The 19,672-nt window shown below is 50.2% G+C and overlaps 1 protein-coding gene across 1 annotated transcript in view; it reads left to right on the plus strand.

Annotated features, from left to right (window-relative positions):
• ZBTB47 (zinc finger and BTB domain containing 47) overlaps positions 1-12,640 on the plus strand; it is a 36,370-nt gene extending 23,730 nt beyond the window's left edge. The window contains exons 2-6 of the mRNA XM_033165770.1: positions 3,096-4,526; positions 5,949-6,096; positions 7,659-7,774; positions 8,651-8,795; positions 11,285-12,640. Coding sequence (XP_033021661.1) covers positions 3,096-4,526; positions 5,949-6,096; positions 7,659-7,774; positions 8,651-8,795; positions 11,285-11,688 — 2,244 coding nt within the window. The 3' untranslated portion in view covers positions 11,689-12,640. The remainder of the gene's footprint in view (positions 1-3,095; positions 4,527-5,948; positions 6,097-7,658; positions 7,775-8,650; positions 8,796-11,284) is intronic.
• The last annotated feature ends 7,032 nt before the right edge of the window (positions 12,641-19,672 follow it).

Genomic DNA, 19,672 nt, shown 5'->3' on the forward strand with positions numbered 1-19,672 from the left:
GTGGCCCCTAGAAGACCTCCTCAAAAGGAATGCGGCCCTCAGGCTCTCAAGCTTCCCTTCCCTCGTTATGCAATGAAGAACATTCGTCCTGATATCCTTTCGTTGCAGTGTTACATCCTCCCATTGATCATTTGTTCACATTCATTGCATTTCCCCATTACTTGCCTAACTGCAAACCACCTTTTCTATAGTTGTTCAGTGAGTTGTTGTTGTTTTGCACTGGAAGGCTTTAGTCTACCCTAACTGTGCAACCCCAGATTTGTGGGGGACGGGACTGAATCCCTCGTGCAAAATACTGTCGGTCTGCAGGCAACCGATGATGCCTTGGCTCCATCTGCCCCCCCCCCCCCGTCTGCAATCGAAACCCTGGAGAGCTTCTTTCTTTTGAGCAGATTTACGGCTCTGCATCAAATAACTTTTTCATCCCAGAGCGGCTGAGCTTTGCCAGTTGCAAGTTGCAACCAAGAGCTTCTTCAATGTGACTTTTAAAGTTTTGGAGGTGATATTTTGCCCCTGGCAATAATTTATTATTATTGTTAAAGCCCACTAGAGTGTGCGCCTTAACTCATCCTAATGAGGTCTCTTAATGAAGCAAACGAGTCGCCGTTTTTTAATGGGCTGTAATTACCTTGGAGAAGGTGTGCAAGGATCTTCTGAGTGATAGCTGACAGGATCCCTGTGTGACGGTCAGTGGTGCAGCTGTGTGTGTGTGTGTTTGCTAATCTCAGGTGTGATTCTCCCTCCCCCTTGCCTCCCCCCCTGGGAAATCTGGGTCCATTCAAGATAAGATAGGGGTGGGGAGCCTGCAGCCAGCAGACCTAATTTGGCTGACCCCCAATTTATTTATTTACTGCATTTCTCTACAGTTTCCAAGACACTATGCAAGAGGCGGTGTGGTTTAAGCATGGTGGTAATAATAATAATAATAATAATAATAATAATAATAATAATAATAATAATTTAATACCATACCCATCTGTCTGGGTTTCCTCAGCCAATCTGGGCGACTTACAGCAAAATATTAAGATATACCGGTAGTCATTCATCAAATATTAAAAGCTTCCCTAAGCAAGGCTGCCTTCAAATGTCTTCTAAAAGTCAGATAGTTTTTTAGCTCCTTGACATCTGATGGGAGGGAGTTCCACAGGACAGGCGCCACTACCGAGAAGGCCCTCTGCCTGGTTCCCTGTAACTTCATTTCTCACAGTAAGGGAACCGCCAGAAGGCCCTCAGTGTCCGGGCTGAACAATGGGGGTGGAGACGCTCCTTCAGGTCTACTGGGAAGAGGCCGTTTAGGATTTTAAAGGTCAGCATCAACACTTTGAATTGTGCCTGGAAACGTACTCGGAGCCAATGTAGGACTTTCAAGACTGATGTTATGTGGTCTTGGCGGCCACTCCCAGTCACCAAATGTATGGTGTGGTCACCGCTGTGGTCATTGTGGCTAGTACCCATTTATAGCGTGGTATAGTGGACTACAGTGTCAGGCAGGGACCTGGGAGACCAGGGTTGAAACCCTCACAAAGCGCCCTGGGTGACCTCTGGCCAGTCACGATATCTCAGCCTCACCCGCCTCGCAGGGTTGTTGTGAAGATGAAATGGAGTGAACGGGGCAGAAGGGTGTTCCCCACTTTGAGCTCAGTGGTTTGTGGGACCTGTACCGGCCAGGAGGCAAGAAATGGAGGAGGGGGAAGCTTCGGAGATGGAGGAAGAGGCAGGCCAGGCAAGTGAAGGGCCAGGGGCTTTCTCTCCCTCCCCTGCACCACTCTCCCCCAGAACCAGGAGGGGATGAAGAGGGATGATTGAAGAGAGGACGTTTCCACGCAGGCATAGTCTCCGGCTGCAAGCATGCAGCCCGTTGGGGGAAGGTACATGAACTGGTGGAGTGATCCCATGCTGCTGGAACTTCTCCAGACCCTAAGATTGGTGGGGTTAGTGAGGAAATGTCTGTAGAACCACTTGAAAATGATTTACAGGTGATATTTAACTCCAAGCAGACTTGCTAAGATGTACAGTGGTACCTTGGTTTACAACCATAATCCGTTCCGGAGGTCTGTTTGTAAACCAAAACAGGTTGTAACCCAAGGTACCACTGTACATCTTAGCAAGTCTGCTTGGAGTTAAATATCACCTGTAAATCACCAATGGGGCCTCCCCCAAAAAATGGTTCATAAACCCCCCAAAATGTGTTGTAATCCAAAAACAGGTTACAAACCAGGACACGCACTTCCGGGTTTGACGTGTTTGTAATCCAAAACGTATGCAAACCAAGACATATGCAAACCAAGGTACCACTGTATAAGGCTGAATCAGATAAGTGCTGGAGATGTAATGAGGTTGAGGGTATGTTCTTTCATATGTGGTGGACCTGTAAAAGGGTAAAACAGTATTGGGAAATAATTTATAATGAATTGAAAAAAATGTTTAAAAGCACCTTTCCCCCCCCAAAAAAACCCAGAGTCCTTTTTGTTGGGGATAATTCAGATGGGAATTCCCAGGTGTCAAAAAATGTTATTTATGTATGCCACTATGGCGGCCCGTGTTTCGTTAGCCCATAAATGGAAAACGAGCGAGGTGGAACATATGCAGCTTGCGGATCAAACTTATAGAATGAGAGAACAAGAAGAACATACGTTTAAAGAAGACTGGAAAATGTTTCTTGAATATATGGGGAATAATTGTGTACAGTTGTTGGGAGCATTAAGATAAATTCAACAGCATAAATAAGTTTTGATGGAAGTAACAATGGAATACTGAATGATTTAGTGTGCAGGGATTTATGCTATGCAAAATGAACCATGGGAAGAGAAGAAGGGAAGTCAATGATATTTTAAGGTTGTCTGAATAAATATTCTAAATTGTAAAACCGAAAATTTAATAAAAATGAGAGAGAGAGAGAGAGAGAGAGAGAATGTCCAATTGCCCTAATAAGCAAGCCTGCTCCGTTCCTGGTTGTATCTCAGATATCTTGGTGGGGACGTAAGGATGGAAGCCACCTGAACTATCTTGGGCTCCATCCGTTCCAAGGGGAAGAAGAAGGTGGAGTCCCACCAACACCTGGTGCTTCCTAACCTTCCTCTCATTTCCTCCCACAGCTGATAGTCGAAAAGACAACTGACTACCCGGCCGCCGAGTACTCTCTGGTGGAGGATGTAGCCCTCCATTTCACATGTTTGATGGACAGACTGAACGAGCAGCGCCTCTTTCAACCGGACCTGTGCGACGTGGACATTGTCCTACTGCAGCAGAGGAACGTCTTCCCGGCTCACAAGGGTGTCCTCGCCGCCTACAGCCACTTCTTCCACTCCCTCTTCACCCAGAACAAGCAGCTGCAGCGGGTGGAGCTCTCCCTGGAGGCCTTGACCTCCCAGGGCCTCCAGCAGATCCTCAACTTCATCTACACCTCCAAGCTCCTGGTCAATGCCTGCAACGTGCAGGACGTCCTGAACGCGGCCGCCGTCCTGCAGATGAGCGATATCGCGTCCTCCTGCCAGGAGCTGATCAGTACCAGGTCCCTCGGCTTAGCCATGGCCAGCAACATGGCGCTGCCTCCGGATAGCTGCGGCAAGGGTGTCCCGTCTCAGTACTACTGCAACATCAAGCAGGAGATGGATCCGGCGCCGCACCCCAAGATCTACGCCCGGGAAGGGAACGACCCCTACTCTGTGCGGGTTGAGGACGGTGCGGCATGCGGGGGCAACCAGAACCTCCCCGCCGTGGCTGGAAAGAAGTATTACAAGGAGGAGAAAGATGCCGGCCCGCCCATCTGCAAGGTGGAGGGCGAAGAGCCCGATGTGGCCCTGGGCAGCCAAAGCTCTTACAACCGGGGAGAGCAGATCATCGTGGAGGTCAACCTCAACAATCAAACCCTCAACGTCTCAAAAGGGACGGAGGGGAAGTCTCCGGCCGCCGACCAGACGGCCGGCATCGCCGCGGTGATTGGGCGGCCCGAAGGGGAAGGGCATGGCGTGGACGAGGATGGCGAGGAGGAAGAGAATGGGGAAGGAGAGGAGGAAGAGGATGATGGCGAGGTGGGGGAGGAGGAGGAAGAGGAGGAGCACAGCGAGGAGGAAGAGCTGGAAGAGACCACCGAGGAGGAGGAAGAGGAGGAGGAAGAAGACAGCGAGGAGGTGGCGGAGATCAAGAGGGAGAGGTCCGGGCCGCCCCATAAGGCCAGCAGGCCCTCCAAGGCCGCCCAGGCCGCCGTGTCCACCACGTCCCAGGAGGCGGTTGCCGTGGCAATGGAGGACGAGGAAGTGGAGGAAGCGGAGGAAGAAGGGGAAGACCAGAGAGGCAGGAAGAGGAAGAAGGAGCCGGACGGGGTGGGCCAGAAGGTGAAGCTCGAGGAGAAGCAGCACTACCCCTGCAAGAAGTGCCCCCGGGTTTTCAACAACCGCTGGTACCTGGAGAAGCACATGAACGTCACCCACAGCCGCATGCAGATCTGCGACAAGTGTGGCAAGCGGTTTTTGCTGGAGAGCGAACTGCTGCTGCACCACCAGACAGACTGCGAGAAGAACATCCAGGTGAGAGGGAGCCCACCACCCCTCGAGGCACTACTTTTCAGCCAAGCCGCCCTTCGCAGGCTTTGGCGCATGGGGCCATGTGAAACTAGAACGGACGGGAGTCCTTACATAGGAAGCTGCTACACGCTAAGACAGACCCACTGACTGGCCTCAGCCGTCCTGGGTTTCAGGCAGGGGAATCTCCCATCCCTGGAGAAACAAATAATAATAGTTATTTATTTATACCCTGCCCCAGTCACTCTGGGCAGCTTCCAGTGCCTATTAAAAAGATACTAAAACATCAAGCGTCAATAGTAACAATCTGATCCAATATATTACAAAAAATCACAATAACTTTAAAACAAACAAGTTATATCAAATGAAGTAATATTCAATAATCCATTAAAATCTAATAGTAAGCAGTAAAATTAAACATCAGCAAATGAGGGTTAAACAGTTTACACATCAGTTAAACTAAAGAATTACTACTCTGGGTGGCGCTGTGGGTTAAACCACAGAGCCTAGGGCTTGCCAATCAGAAGGTCGGCGGTTCGAATCCCCATGGCGGGGTGAGCTCCCGTTGTTCATTCCCAGCTCCTGCCAACCTAGCAGTTCGAAAACATGCAGTGCAAGTAGATAAATAGGTACCACTCCAACGGGAAGGTAAACAGCGTTTCCATGCGCTGCTCTGGTTCGCCAGAAGTGGCTTAGTCATGCTGGCCACATGACCCAGAAGCTGTACGCCAGCTCCCTCGGCCAGTAATGCGAGATGAGCGCCGCAACCCCAGAGTCATCCACGACTGGACCTAATGGTCAGGGGTCCCCTAACCTTTACCTTTAACCAGTAAGAATAACAGCAAATCGCAATGCATAACATACCACAAACATACAAAATCACGATTGAATCTGGGACCCGTTCTCGGTGCAAAGCACCATTTATGAGCCACTCCCTTCGAAGCTCCTTGACGTGGTAACTCACATTGCAATAAAAACGTATATAAAGCAACTGCGGGATAGCTCTGTCGGTAGAACACGAGACTCTTAATCTTAGGGTCGTAAGTTCGAGCCCCATGTTGGGTGAAGGATTGCTGCATGGCAGGGAGTTAGAGATCAGTGCCAGATTTACGTATAATCTAAAAAAGCTATAGCTTAGGGCCCCACTCTCTTGGGGCCCCCTAAAAAAATTAAAGGGAAAAAACCTGGATGTACATTTCCAAAATATAAGGTAAAAAAAACAAATGTTCAATACGACAAACAACAGTTTGTTGTTGACAAAGGACAGCTGGACATAAAAAGGGCCCCATTACCTCCAGTAGCTTAGGGCCTCATCAAACCTAAATCCTGCCTTGTAGATGATCTTCATGGTCCCTTCCAACTCTAAGAATTGCACACACGTTTTTGCTAGGCTCAGGTCCTCCTGACTCTTCCCCATCTCCTTTGCAGTGTATCACTTGCGGGAAAGCCTTCAAGAAGCTGTGGTCTCTCCATGAGCACAACAAGATCGTCCATGGCTACGCAGAGAAGAAGTTCTCCTGCGAGATCTGCGAGAAGAAGTTCTACACGATGGCGCACGTCCGGAAGCACATGGTCGGTGAGTGGAGCCGGGGAGGGGGTGCCGCTTGCGCAGTAGCAGGTATGCTAACTCCTGAGGAGCACCCAGCACCAGGGTCGAGAGGCTCTCTCTCGCGAGGAGCGCTACGAAACGGTGGTTTGCCTCTGACATCATCAGAGAGCGCCACCCTACCAGCTTGCTTCCAGGGCCACTGGGCCGGGGTCGCCTCCGCCTCCTCGTCCTCCATGGCTGCCGCGATGTTCCGGAGCCTGCTAGTGTTCGCGGGCAGGTCCCGCGAGGCGACTCCTTCTACCGCCGCCCCCTTGCCCGTCCCGCTGCCACCCCACCCTCCTGAGGCCGGCGCCACGCTGGAGGCCCAGTTCAGCTGCCCCATTTGCCTGGAGGTCTATCAGTGCCTCATGGGCATCACCCCCTGCAGGCAAACATTCTGTGGGGAATGCCTGCAGCCATACCTCCAAGTACTGTCTCCTCTGTGCCCACTGTGCCGCATGCCCTTTGACCCCAAAAAGGTGGAGAAGGCCTCCAGCGTAGAGAAGCACCAAGCTGCGTTTCAGCGCTGTGCAGATGGCCCACCTTCTCAGGTGCAAATCAGGTTGCCAGACTTTGCCCTATGAAACCGTTCCAAGACTGGCTTCATCTTACATTCTAACAATTTCACATAATCCCTTTTCAGTGTTTGCTTTTAGTTCAGTCCAGACACCCACCCACCCACCCACCCACACCCAACCTGGTGGCCTGCAGATGTTTTTGGACTACAACTCCCATCATCCCTAGCTATCGAGACCAGTGGTCAGGGATGATGGGAGTTGTAGTCTGAAAAACAGATGGAGACCAAAGGTTGGGAAAATCTGGTTTGGATTACCTTTGGCGAAACACTTTAGGGGTCTTTTGTTTGAGCAATGGCACTCTTGCTGAGCTGTACCACTCCAGATTGCAGAAAGGAGAGAGAAAGAGACCACACTTTACTGCTCACTTGTCTACCATATTTACTCAAATCTAATACTCACCTTTTGTGGCCAAATTACGTTGCGAAAATTAAGGTGCGAATTAGATTCCTTGGTGCGTTAGACTCTAGTAAATAACGGTGTTGCCCACAGATAGAAAGCTACTTCTAGCCTTAATTTTTACTGTACTGTGGCCAGTATTGCTTTTCTTTGCAGTCCTTGCTGTATTTTCAGTTGTGGATCCTGTATCGCTTATGACATTGTTAAAACCATTTTTTTAAATAAAAACAACAACAACAACATTTTCTTGTAACAGTCAGGAAGAACATTTCTAGCACGTGGTTTCTCAAACTTGGGTCTCCAGCTGTTTTTGGACTACAACTCCCATCATCCCTATGTAGTAGACCCAAGTTTTGGAAACACTGTATATTCTCCTCCCTGACCTGCTAGTTTTCTAAGTGCAAGTTTTGGAGGCTGATCAGATTTTGCGCCCGCTCAGCAGCTTGCACGGCCGGACACTGCCAGCTCTTAGTTCCAGCGGGAGCTGAACCCGTACGATTTTGCTGGCTGTGTGTTTTGGCTCATTCCTAACCATACAGATTTACCTGGTAACCGTGATTCTCCCCTGCTTTGCAGCTCACACCAAGGACATGCCGTTCACCTGTGAAACGTGTGGGAAGTCGTTCAAGCGAAGTATGTCTTTGAAGGTGCACTCTCTGCAGCACTCGGGGGAGAAGCCTTTCAAATGTGAGGTGAGAACCAGGTTTCAGCCCCTCTTCTCTCCTTCTGCTTTCCAATTTGCAGCGTGAACTTGGACTGATGGATCTGTATTCAAGTCCTCTTCTTCTGCAGCCCGTAGCCATCCTGCTTCCACGCAGCAAGTTTGAGTGTTGGAAAATTCCTGCGTGAATCTGGGCAGGCTGCATTTTCTTAGTCTGGGCTTCCTCAACCTCGGCCCTCCAGATGTTTTTGGCCTACAACTCCCATGATCCCTAGCTAGCAGGACCAGTGGTCAGGGATAATGGGAAGTGTAGTCTCAAAACATCTGGAGGGCCGAGGTTGAGGAAGCCTGTCTTAGTCCAGCCTACCCAGGGCCATCTTAATCATATCCGGCGCCGTGGTGCAAAACTCCCCCCTATTTCCCAGAGTTGTCGACCTTTTTTTAGGGAGGGCGGCACTGCTGGCGGGGCTGGAGGAGGCGGACAGCAGCTAGAGGGCGGCTCCTCCTGTGGGGAAGAGGCGGAGGCTGGACGCAGCACCTCCCGGCTCAGCTTGCTGCTTCATGTCTCGGTGGCCACGGCATGGCAGAAGTGGGCAAGGGCAGTGAGCTGATGCTGGGAGGCACCGCGTCCAGCCTCTGCCTCTTCCCTGGCGCCCTCCAGAACCTGGTACCCTGGCGCCCCGCGCCACTAGCCTCTATGGGTAAGATGCCCCTGAACTTACCTCGCAGGGTTGCTTTGTGGGTAAGATGCCATGGGAAGGTTAGGAGCATAATACGTCATTTTTAGCTCCTGGGAGGAAAGGCTGCTGAATGAAATGAACCTTTTGGTTTAATACAACAGAGATCTTTCTGCCATGCAAACTTCCTGCCTTTTCTTACCTCATACCTCCATCCTCTTCCTTTCCAGAACTGCAACGAGAGGTTCCAATACAAGTACCAACTCCGCTCTCACATGAGCATCCACATCGGTCACAAGCAGTTCATGTGCCAGTGGTGCGGAAAGGACTTCAACATGAAGCAGTACTTTGATGAGCACATGAAAACGCACACAGGTAAGGGATCCATGGCTCGGGGTGGACGAACCAGCCAGGTTTCCGTTTCTTGCTTTCCCAGTCTTAAGTCCAGCCCCATTTCCACAGCTGCGCACAGTACTGACTGACCAGTGCCTGTAACGCCACAAACCTACCTCTTCTGTCCTGTCCCATATTCCGAGCGGTTTCGCAAAGCATTTCTTTAAAATTGTGAATCCTTTCCTGTTCCAACAGGTTTTGGGGGGAAATTGGCTGCTTTTAATTAAAGGGCTGGTGCTTTATTACAATTATTTTCAACAGATTTTATATATGCATGTAGTTTTAATTCTATCCATGTTTGGTTGTTATTTAATGATTCCCCCCCCCTTATGTTTAGCAGTTCTAATTTTTAATTCTAAGCTGCCTTAAGTCTCCTCTCAGGGGAAAATGTGGTAGGTAATTATATATATCTTCATTATCACTTTATTTGTACGCTGCCTCAAAGAAAGAAATGGGCCCAAAGAAGCTTGCAACAGTGAGAAGAATACATAAGCATCCACTATAATTTCCAAACAGCAACCACAACAAAACCTCAACCTCAAGAAACCATGACTGAATTCTGGAAAGCTGGAGGCCTTGTGGGTTGGTGGGTCCTGTCTCCCAGAATCATCCCCACAACAAACCCGTGAGAGAGATTATTCTGAGAAGTGGTGACCCAGTAAGCTTCATGGGCAAGTGGGGATTCGAACCCTGGTCTCCCGGGTCATTTTGCCTTTTTAAGTTGCGAACTACCCTGTGATCTTTGGAGGAACGGCATTAGTATACAAATTTAGTCAATAATCAGAACAAAGATAAAATAGTCCTGCACTCTAACCACTTTACTAAACCGGCTCTACCATTCATTGATTATATATAATTATATTAAATTAGCCAACTTTGAACAAGTTTCTAGGACTCGGCTTTCCCAAAGGGCCACTGCCCCATTGGCATCACACACACACACACACACACACACACACACACCATTCCTTTTAATCCCAGAGTGTCAGTTTGCATTTCTTAGTACAGAAAGTACATCTGGTGTGTTGAGATCTTTCCTATTCTACTTAATTCAAGAGGGTTCTGGAAGCTTCTCTGTGAGAAAGGAAGAAGCAAACGGTTCTTGATGTTTGTGTTATTCCTTCAGATAAACTGAGTACAGCTGGCATAAACCACTTCTCTTATCTCTTTCAGTCAAGGTCATGCTAACTACAAAAGTAGGGCCAGAAGGAGTCTCTCTCTCTCTCTCTCTTTCTCTTTCTATTTCTTTCGCTTCTGGCATGGTGTTCTGTACATCAGGCATGTCCAGAGTCCGTTTAGGGGCCTAATCCGGCCCACCGGTCGTCTTAATCCAGCCTTTATTTATCCAGCAGTTTATTTCCTGGGGTAAAATCCTAAGAAAAACCTCAACAACTTCAATCCTAAAAAAGGTTAACAGGTTCGGTTGGCTCTTTGGTCGGCCCTCATGGCCATTCACTTCATCAAATCTGGCCCTCTTTGAAAAAAAAGTTTGGGCACCACTGCTGTACATAGTATGCTTAGGGTTAAGGTTTAGACTTATTATAAGTTATTTTAAGTTTAAGTTAAGTCTGCTGCAACTGGACAGGGCCAATCTTGAATGTATTGGATTTGTGACCATTTTGCTCATCTGCCTTCAGTAGCAGTAATGCTCTGCTGGATGAAATAGTATTGCCTCTGGTCTATTTTTTGGGAATCCTGCAACGTGTTTAAGTTGTTCCTCTGCTAACTTTACGTTGGAGTTCTGCTCCGGATCAATATTGTCAGGGATTGCCCGGCTCCTTGCGAAGAGAGGGAGAGGGGAGGCCCTACTTAGGAGGAGAGCCGGGGGGCAAGGGTATTCCTTGGGAGGAGCGAGGGGAGAGAGGTCCTTCTCTCGAGGAGGAGGGGGGACAGGAGGACTACTCGAGAGGAAGGGCTGGTTGGAGGTCCTGCTCAGGAGGAGGGCAGGGGAAGAAGTCCTCCTCGGGAGGAGGACTGGGAGAGCAGCTCTTCATGAGAGGAGGGCTCTCTACGCTACAGGGAACCCCAGCCTCTTCTGTCGACGGACTCCTCCTCCTCTTCTAGCCTCTCACCTGAGCTCTCTCCAAGGGAGGAGGAGGAGGTGCAGAGGCTTGGAGACTCTGGGCAAAGACCCAGCACCGTCAGCCAGAGAGGATCTGAGGAAGAACTGCCGCTTCCGGTGCAAGCACAGCATTGGGGGGTCAGGAGGCACCGCAGACATCGTTTTAGGGTGCCGAGACTTTGGTGTTGGGCAGGAAACCGGAGAGGGGCACTTCCGGATTCTGCAAGTGACTGAGCGGTCATGTTTTGAACTAGCTCTGCACCATAAATAGTAATGCACCATAAATAGTCTTAGCTACTGAAGGCTCTGTCGTTACTCATGAGCAACACTTGGGAAGATCCTGACAAATATCGAGTAGGATTTCAATGATGCAGCCTCTCCCGCCATCTTTCTTCTCCCTTTTCCCCAGGCGAGAAGCCATACATCTGCGAGATCTGTGGGAAGAGCTTCACCAGCCGGCCCAACATGAAGCGCCACCGCCGGACGCACACGGGGGAGAAGCCCTACCCTTGCGACGTCTGCGGGCAGCGCTTCCGCTTCTCCAACATGCTCAAGGCCCACAAGGAGAAGTGTTTCCGGGTGAGCAACCCCGTGGCCTCGGACCCCAACGGCAACAACGCCATCGGCCTCGCCGCTCCCCAGGCCGCCGGCTTGCCTCACCTGACCACGGGCGCCCCGCTGCACGGCACACCACATTCCCAGGCGCTCCCTTTGCCCCTCATGCATGTGCACGCACAGAGCATCCCCCCTCCACCGCTCTTGCCGCCGCCGCCGCCTCTCTTCCCAGGCAGCAGAGTGAACTTGAACAACTAGGCCCTGCCCGAGCCGTTGAGCGTGCGGGTGCAGAACCGGCCTGTAATTCAGTAAGTGCCCAGCAGGTGTCAGTCACGAACGCCATTGGCAGCCGTTGGTTTGGGTTTTTCTTCTTTAACAGGGCCTGGTCTTTTGCCTCCAGCTTGAAGAGGTTGAGGTTCTCAACTCTGAGCAGGAGGACCAACCAAGCCATCTTTGCTGCTTGAGTTGCATAGAATTTGAAGATTACATTATGCTTTCTTCACGTGTGTAAGGCTGTAGACCAAATGCCGCTGCCGTCCTTTTTTGCTCTGAAGATCTTGGGATGCGCTAAAGGCTGTTCAACAGACCTTGTTGGTTTTGATGGCTCGAATGGGAGCATTCTCCACGTCTGGTGGAGAGGAGAGGTTGAGCACATAACAAGAATCAGCCTATCTAGTCTAACATCCTGTTCTCACAATGGCCAACCAGATGCCCTAAGGTGAAGCCCCTGAGCAGTACTCTCTCCCCCATCTGCCATTCCCAACAATCACTTTGCAGAGGCATATTGGTGTCCCTCCCTGGAAGTGTTTATGTTTCCTTTGAACCTGTGGCCTTCTGGGTGTTGCTGGACAACCACCTCCCTTCACTCCTGACCCACTATGGGCCATCAGCACTTGGAGGGCCTGAAGGTCCCTTGTCCCCCACCTTGGAGCTTGTTTGGGGCTGAGAAGCTTTTGTGCAAGCCAATGAGCTTGGAAGAGATCCATTGCAGCTTCTCGTTTCTCTCTCTAAAGGAATGGGGGAAAGTGAAACCTCCTCTTGCAGTTGAGCTGCGGGGAAATAGCAAGTCTGGGGTGTGGTTGGTGCCATGATTTGTGGAAGTGGCTGGATGTTGTGTCCCAGCTTTCCATTCCTTAAGAGCCCAGGAAGCTGCCTCCATACCAAAACAAGATTGCCTACACTGACTGGCAGCAGCTCCCTAGAATTTCAGGCGGGGAGTCTCTCCCAGCCCCACCAGGAGATGCCTTGGGGGATTGAACCCGGGACCGTCTGCTTGCAAAGCAGATGCTCTAACCACTGAGCCTACAGCCCTTCCCTTCCTCCATCTTTTGGTATCGGCGTGACTTGTGACTTCTCGTTCTCTGTCGCTCGAGGGACCCGTTCCTCCCCGCACATTGGGAGAGAGGAGGCTGAACCTCGTTGGTGGTCCGTGAAATTGCACCAGAGGAGAAGCCTTCTCTTGATTTCCCTCTAGGTCCACAGACCCCCCTCTCACCCTTGCCGGTTTACATGGCTTTAAGCAGTCTCTATGGTAGAGTCTTTGTGTACCCGAGAAACGGAAATACGGACACAGGGGCAAACCGGCACTTGATCTACAGCCTTCTGTTAATTCCAGTAATTTGTCAGTGGGCTAATGCACTAAGCAAACTCCGTTAGGGTCATACCTGCCTACTTTCTCCTCTGCCAAATGCTTCTGAGCTGGCCTGGGGAAGGATCTCTGGCCTTTTTTTTTGGTAACATAAAGAATTTATTATTTTAACCTTTTTGCACTTTATTAATCCATCATAGTAGCTCTTCCTCGTTTGGATGCTGGTATGGTATTCCGGACTCTGTTGCAGGCTAATGAAATTAGCAGGCCAGTTCGCCCACGTGCCACTGCTAAGCCGGTTCTGTTCATTTCAAAGACAAGACGCCTCGTTCGAGCCCTACGGAAAACAGGCAGAACCTGAGCAGCCGCAGCGCATGGGCGGATTTGCCCCACCGGCGTTCAAAACAAACAAACAAACAAAAAACCCACATGCTCACGGACGGGTCCGTGTGCGATGGGCAACTTATGAGTCTCGTTGGGTATTTGATTCGGCGATTTCCCCTCCTTTGCCTGAAACTTCACGGCTCCTCTTCAACTAAGACGCCCAGACCACTTTGCCTCTCTACGTATTTGGGGGTTGTGTGTGTGTGTGTGTGTGTGTGCGTGCGTGTGTGTGTGTCTTTAGTGTGAACTGAAACAGGGCTGGTCCCTGGAACAACAGCCATAACAAACGGACAGGAAAAGATGGAGCGAGAAAGTTGTGGCTTGGAGGGTGGGGTGGGGGAAAAGGTCGAGACGGTGCAATAATTGCTAGGTGTGTCGGGACAAAACCCTTTGGGAAGAAGACGTTGTGGGCCTCTTCGTAAGAGAGACTTCCCATTTTGACTGTCCGTGGCAACCTCTCCAAGAGACTTTACAGAGTGATGGTTAGCGTTGGGGAGAGGGGGTGTATTTCCTGCAACACCCCCCCCCCCCGGAAAAATACCCCAACAACCTCGTATCAGTTTGGATAAAGAGAAAAAGGCAATGTAACATGACTCCACATGCCTCAGAGGTAATATTCTGAACGCGTTGCTTTTTACAGCGTTTGAAACCCGTCGCCCAAATCTGCCAAGAACGAAGCGAAACTGAAAAGACGCGTGAATCGGGGACTCTTCTCTTTTAGCGTTACAAACAGAAAATATTTACAACGAAGCACTTTATTCTATATAGATCTGGAGGGGGTGGGGTGGGGAGGGGAGGGGTGGGGAGGGTGATCAGAGTTCTGAGAACGTCGGTTTTTAAAAAAAGAAAGGAGCGGGGTCAGAAACGTTCTGCAAAATATATTGCAAACTTCCGTTTTAACAGTCGTGTGAATAACCTGCATATGCTTTTACTTTGTAACTTGCAAGGGAAGCAGCACTCCGTGGCCAATGACCGCAGCCACTTCTTGCGTTTCTCCTGCTTATCCTCAAATTGAAGGGGGAGGGGGAGGAGACACAGAGCAGCTTTGGCACCGTTGTCCAGTGGCGTTTAGTTCCCCTTGGGATTGGTAGGGCCGAAGGTGGGGAGCCCATCAGTAGGTGGCGCCAGAGCCAGCAGCAGGAAGAGCAAATTCTCACTAGGCTGCCACCTTCTCCCACCCTGCTGAGTTGTATGAGGGCAAAACTGAGCCTGAGAGGGAGGAGGCAGGGCCATTGTCTCTCCCCACACCTCTTTTGGCCACGTAATACTAGTCTGTGCATGTATGGAAGGTGTCATTGGCTGCAAAGGATCCGTGTGTGTTAGGGGCAAGCTTAATCGTTCCCCGGATACCTATCCCCCCCTGGCCCCCTGCTTCTCAGATGTAGCTGGGATCACAAATGGAGACCAACTGCATTGCTGGCAGGAATTGAAGCTGGGGGGGGGGGAGAGAGAATAGGTAGAGGGAGCGTGCCCAGTTTTCTCCCCTTAAAATCAAACCACCTGTATGTAGGTAACATGGAGTATTGTTCCAGAAGCTTCCAGAGAGTTGTGTTGAATTTGCGGCCGTAGCCCCCCAGAGAGGAGGACCCTTAGAAGTGCCAGGGACCATTGATGGTCCCATCACACCCCCAATTATCCAGAAGTGAGTCGTTCTCCGAATAAACCAGGAGACCCCACCCACCCAAAGTTTTGGGTCTCACCATTGCCGTAAAAATGGCTCCCGTTGCCCACATGCAAGCCATTCCTTCTCGGCTTCATCCCTCTCATTCCCTCCCCTCTCAATACGGGGATAATCATACTGACCTACCTTGCAGGGTTGTTGGAAGGGAAGCAGAGCGCTTCAGGCCGCCTTTCAGAGCTGCGATCCCACATCGCAGGGAAGACACTTTTAACCTTTCCTTGGTTGGTGGGTGGGTGGGTTTGTTTTCATCAATATAGTTCACACCCCCCATTTATCACAGGTGAGGAGCTTCCAGCCTGCTGGCCAATCTCAGCCAGCCAGGGTTTCAGTTTGGTGCATGAGGCCGTTCACATGAAACCATATCAACTTATCCATCAGATGACATTACCTCAGTGGGCAGTTGACGTCAGATGGCGGGTGGGTTCAGTGGGTGCTGTCAATCCCTGCAGAGGACGGGCTTCAGCTGATTCGTAAGCAGGGGTTCAATCCTATTTTTGGCTGCCCCCCCCCCCGGGAACTGCCTTCTGCAATCGCTCCCTGCAGAATATCCCATCAGCGGCCGAGCAGCGAGTTCATTCCTGCTTGGCCACTATCTCCCCGCACCCCTGTGGACCATTTGGCAGGTCTTTTGAACCTCCCACCAGCCAATCACTGCGACAGCATCCGACCAAAATGCAGGTGTTCCCACCCACCTGTCGAAAGTTGGCCCATGGTGGTTTGGGGAAATAAAGAGCTGGCCCGTTCTATGTAAGGCAAAAACATTGCTGGGAAAAGTGGCATCCCGGAGGTTGGACTCTCCAAAGTCCAATGCCTGGACGTCTTAAGCTGTGGTTCTGCAGGAGTATTCACGAGATCCTTAGCTTTTCAAAAGCGCTGTTCCAAAAACAAGTCAGGCACATGGATGCCTGCTTTGTTGCAGCTCGGGTTACCCACCCAGAGCCCAGAATTACTTACGCCAGGAGTGAGATGCCCGTTTCTTCCTCCAGGTGCAGTAGGACTGCAACTCCCATCATCCCTTGCCATGGGCTGAGGATGATGGGAGCTGGAGTCCAACCAAACCTGGAAGGGCCGCTGATTCCTCAACCCTACTCTGCCCTGACTGGGAGCAGCTTTTGCAGGGTCACAGGTAGGTCTCCTGCTAACCAGTGATCCTTTAAACTTGGCATGCCATTGGCGGGTCGAGCCCGGGATCTTCTGAAGCCCAAGCAGATGTTCTACAGGTAGATGTGCAGGTAGCATCTGCTGGAAGTCTCCAAAACCAGGGATATGGCTGAATAGGACCTTTTTTGGTGGCGAGGCAGGATCCCTACTGAGTGTGCCTGTGTGGTGCCTGCGCTTCAGAGAACCATAATTGTAGAGTTGGAAGGGACCCCCGAGGGTCATCCAGTCCAACCCCCTGAAATGCAGGAATCTCAACACGCAGTCCGCCATTTTTTTTTCCTCGTTCCAGTTCAGGCGCCTGCCTAACTATTTCCTGTGTGAATCTGTTTTGATCCTGGAAAGGGGAAGGAGGGTTTTCCACATCCTTTCTAGGCTCCTGTGAATGAATGGATGATTGTGTACAGGACGCAGGTATGCCTTTTCTCCTCCTGATTTAGGGAGGAGGCTGGACACTTGGACAATGCTGCATTGTAACACTCTTTTTATCCCTGGCATACCAAAAGGACGTGTGTATCGCAAAGAACGTCAGTTCAGGGAGTCGGGCATGTTTAGCCTGCAAAAGAGGAGACCGAGAGGAGATAATATAGCCACCTTCAAATATATCAAGGGCTATGGAAGAGAGAATGAGCTTGTTTTCTCCTGCTCCGGAGGGTAGGACCCAAACCAAGGGCTTCAGGTGACAAGAAAGGAGATTCTGACTAAACATCTGGCAGTGAGAGCCAGTGTGGTGTAGTGGTTGAGAGTGGTAGACTTGTAATCTGGTGAACCGGGTTCGCGTCTCCGCTCCTCCACATGCAGCTGCTGGGTGACCTTGGGCTAGTCACACTTCTCTGAAGTCTCTCAGCCCCACTCACCCCATAGAGTGTTTGTTGTGGGGGAGGAAGGGAAAGGAGAATGTTAGCTGCTTTGAGACTCCTTCAGGTAGTGAAAAGCGGGATATCAAATCCAAACTCTTCTTCTTCTTCTTCTTCTTCTTCTTCTTCTTCTTCTTCTTCTTCTTCTTCTTCTTCTTCTTCTTCGACAGCGGACTCCCACGAAAGGTGGTGGACTCTCCTTCCTCGGAGGTTTTTAAGCAGAGGTTAGGTGGCCTTCTGCCATGGATGCTTTAGTTGAGATTCCTGCATTTGCAGGGGGTGGGCTGGATGCCCCTCGGGGGCCCCTCCCAACTCTGTGAAGAGTCCTCTTGGATCAGGTCAAAGGCCCATCTAGTCCAGGATCGTGTTCTCACGGTGGCCAACAAGATGCTTGCCCAAAGCTTCCAAGCAGGACCCGATCGCAACACCTCTCTCCCGCTTTGTGACTTCCAACAACCTCCGTTCAGAGACCCCTGGCAGTGTCGGCAGAGCATAGCTGCCATGTCTAGTAGCTCTCGGTAGCCCTTTCCTCCATCAGTTTGCCCAATCCCTCCTTCAAGGCCATCTAAGGCCATTATTGCCTCTTGTGAAGCCCCTAGTCCAGGGGTGCCAACTCCCAAGAGACTGTGATCTACTCACGGAGTTAAAGACTGGCAGTGATCTACCCCCTTTTTGAGGGGTCCAGGTCAAAGTTGTTGAGCTGTTTTTAGGGAAGAGGAAGGCCCGGTTTTTTGGGGTGCAGGGCAATAATGTTAAGCTTTTTTAGGGGAGCCAAACTTGATGAGCTTCTTTGGGGGGAGCCAGCGATCTACCACAGGTGATCTACTGATAGGTCATGATCTACCTGTTGGGCATGCCTGCCCTAGTCTAATAACCTTTGTGTGGGGTAAAGAAGCACTTTGTCTCTCCTGAATCCTGACCGCAGCGTGAGGCAGAGAGCATGCTAGGAAATCCTTCCCCAGGAGATGCGAAAGGAGGTTTTCTACCAGTCAACAAAAGTTTGAAGTAAAGATTCGAAGGATTAGAAGGATTAGAGGCTTCCTATGAATACATTATTTGAGGCGTTTTAGAGCTGCTTGCTAGCTAGAGGTAAAGGCATTTCCACAGGGGATGGGGGGGGCAGGTTGGCCCCATCTCTCCTGCAACATTACAGAAAAGACAGGTGAGCTTGAGTGCAAAACTTCCTGACAGTGAGAGCTGTTCGGCAGTGGAATTTGCTGCCAAGGAGTGTGGTGGAGTCTCCTTCTTTGGAGGTCTTTAAGCGGAGGCTTGACAGCCATCTGTCAGGAATGCTTTGATGGTGTTTCCTGCTTGGCAGGGGTTGGACTGGATGGCCCCTGTGGTCTCTTCCAACTCTATGATTCTATGAAAACATCCTTCAGAACTTTGGCTGACTACAAAATTGAGCCTGTTTCCGCCCCCCGCCATATCGTACCGGCCTGCTAACTTTCTTAAGGTTTCACTATGAAAAGCTCCTTGGTAACAGCTCCTTTACTACGACAGGCTCCTAGGTAACAATGTCGTTTTTTGTTTTTTTTAGGGAAATGGAAATGAGCATTGAGGGTCTCTGATCTGTCATGTGAACCGTAAACATTCCTAATGCTTTTTTTATTTTTTAAAAAATATATAAACATATTATTTAGGCCCTGCTTCTTCCGATTAATATCAAACACTCAATGGACAGTGGGACCTTGCTTAAACGTCACCAAAATGTTCTGTTTTGTTAAGGAACATTTTTTGGGGGGTGGGTGGGTGTGGGGTGGGGAGGAATTGGAGAGCTGTTTCCAAATCTTACACCTAAATAAAACGGAACTTTCTTGATCTGAGTATGCATGCCCTTCTTTTTCCAGGAGGAAAATCTCTGTGTGTGTGTCTAGTTGTTCGCGAACCTCAGCATCTATTGTCGAGATGTTCTGGGGAAAGTTGGGAATATAAGACGGAACAAACGATTTGAGTCTGAGGTTACTGGATCACATGGTTTGACCTGAGGGTTTAGCTACCCCAGGAGAAAGAGAGGGGAATCTGTGGGAGAAGGGGCAGGGTCAAGAGGGCCGGTGCCTTCCCATATCCAGAACATCTTCCAATTGTTCCATCTTCCCTGGGCTACCAGACAAAGAGCCGCAGAGCTGAGGGGACCCTGGAGATTGTGGGGTGGTGGGCAGGGCAGCTAGTAGGAGGCAGAACCAAAGAATCAATGGGGGCGCAGAAAACCTGTTCCCTACTTCCTCTCTTGCAAGGATACAGTGGGCACTTAAGCAAGTGTCAGATTCTGTCACGCCCAGCCACTTAGCCAGGTACCGTATTTTTCACTCCATAGGGCGCACCGGACCACAGGGCACACCTCGTTTTTAGAGGAGGAAACAAGAAAAAAAAAAATTCTGGTTTTCCTCCTCTAAAAGCTCTGTTTTTTTGAGGATCAACTAAAAGTTTTGCAGCTTTTTTGCAAAGGGAAAAGCCCTGGTTTTTTGAGGATCAGCTAAAAGTTTTGCAGCTTTTTTGCAAAGGGAAAAGCCCTGGTTTTTTGAGGATCAGCTAAAAGTTTTGCAGCTTTTTTTTTGCAAAGGGGGGAAAGCA

Source organism: Lacerta agilis, chromosome 12 (assembly GCF_009819535.1).
Source record: "Lacerta agilis isolate rLacAgi1 chromosome 12, rLacAgi1.pri, whole genome shotgun sequence".
In the NCBI taxonomy this organism is placed as follows: Eukaryota; Metazoa; Chordata; class Lepidosauria; order Squamata; family Lacertidae; genus Lacerta; species Lacerta agilis.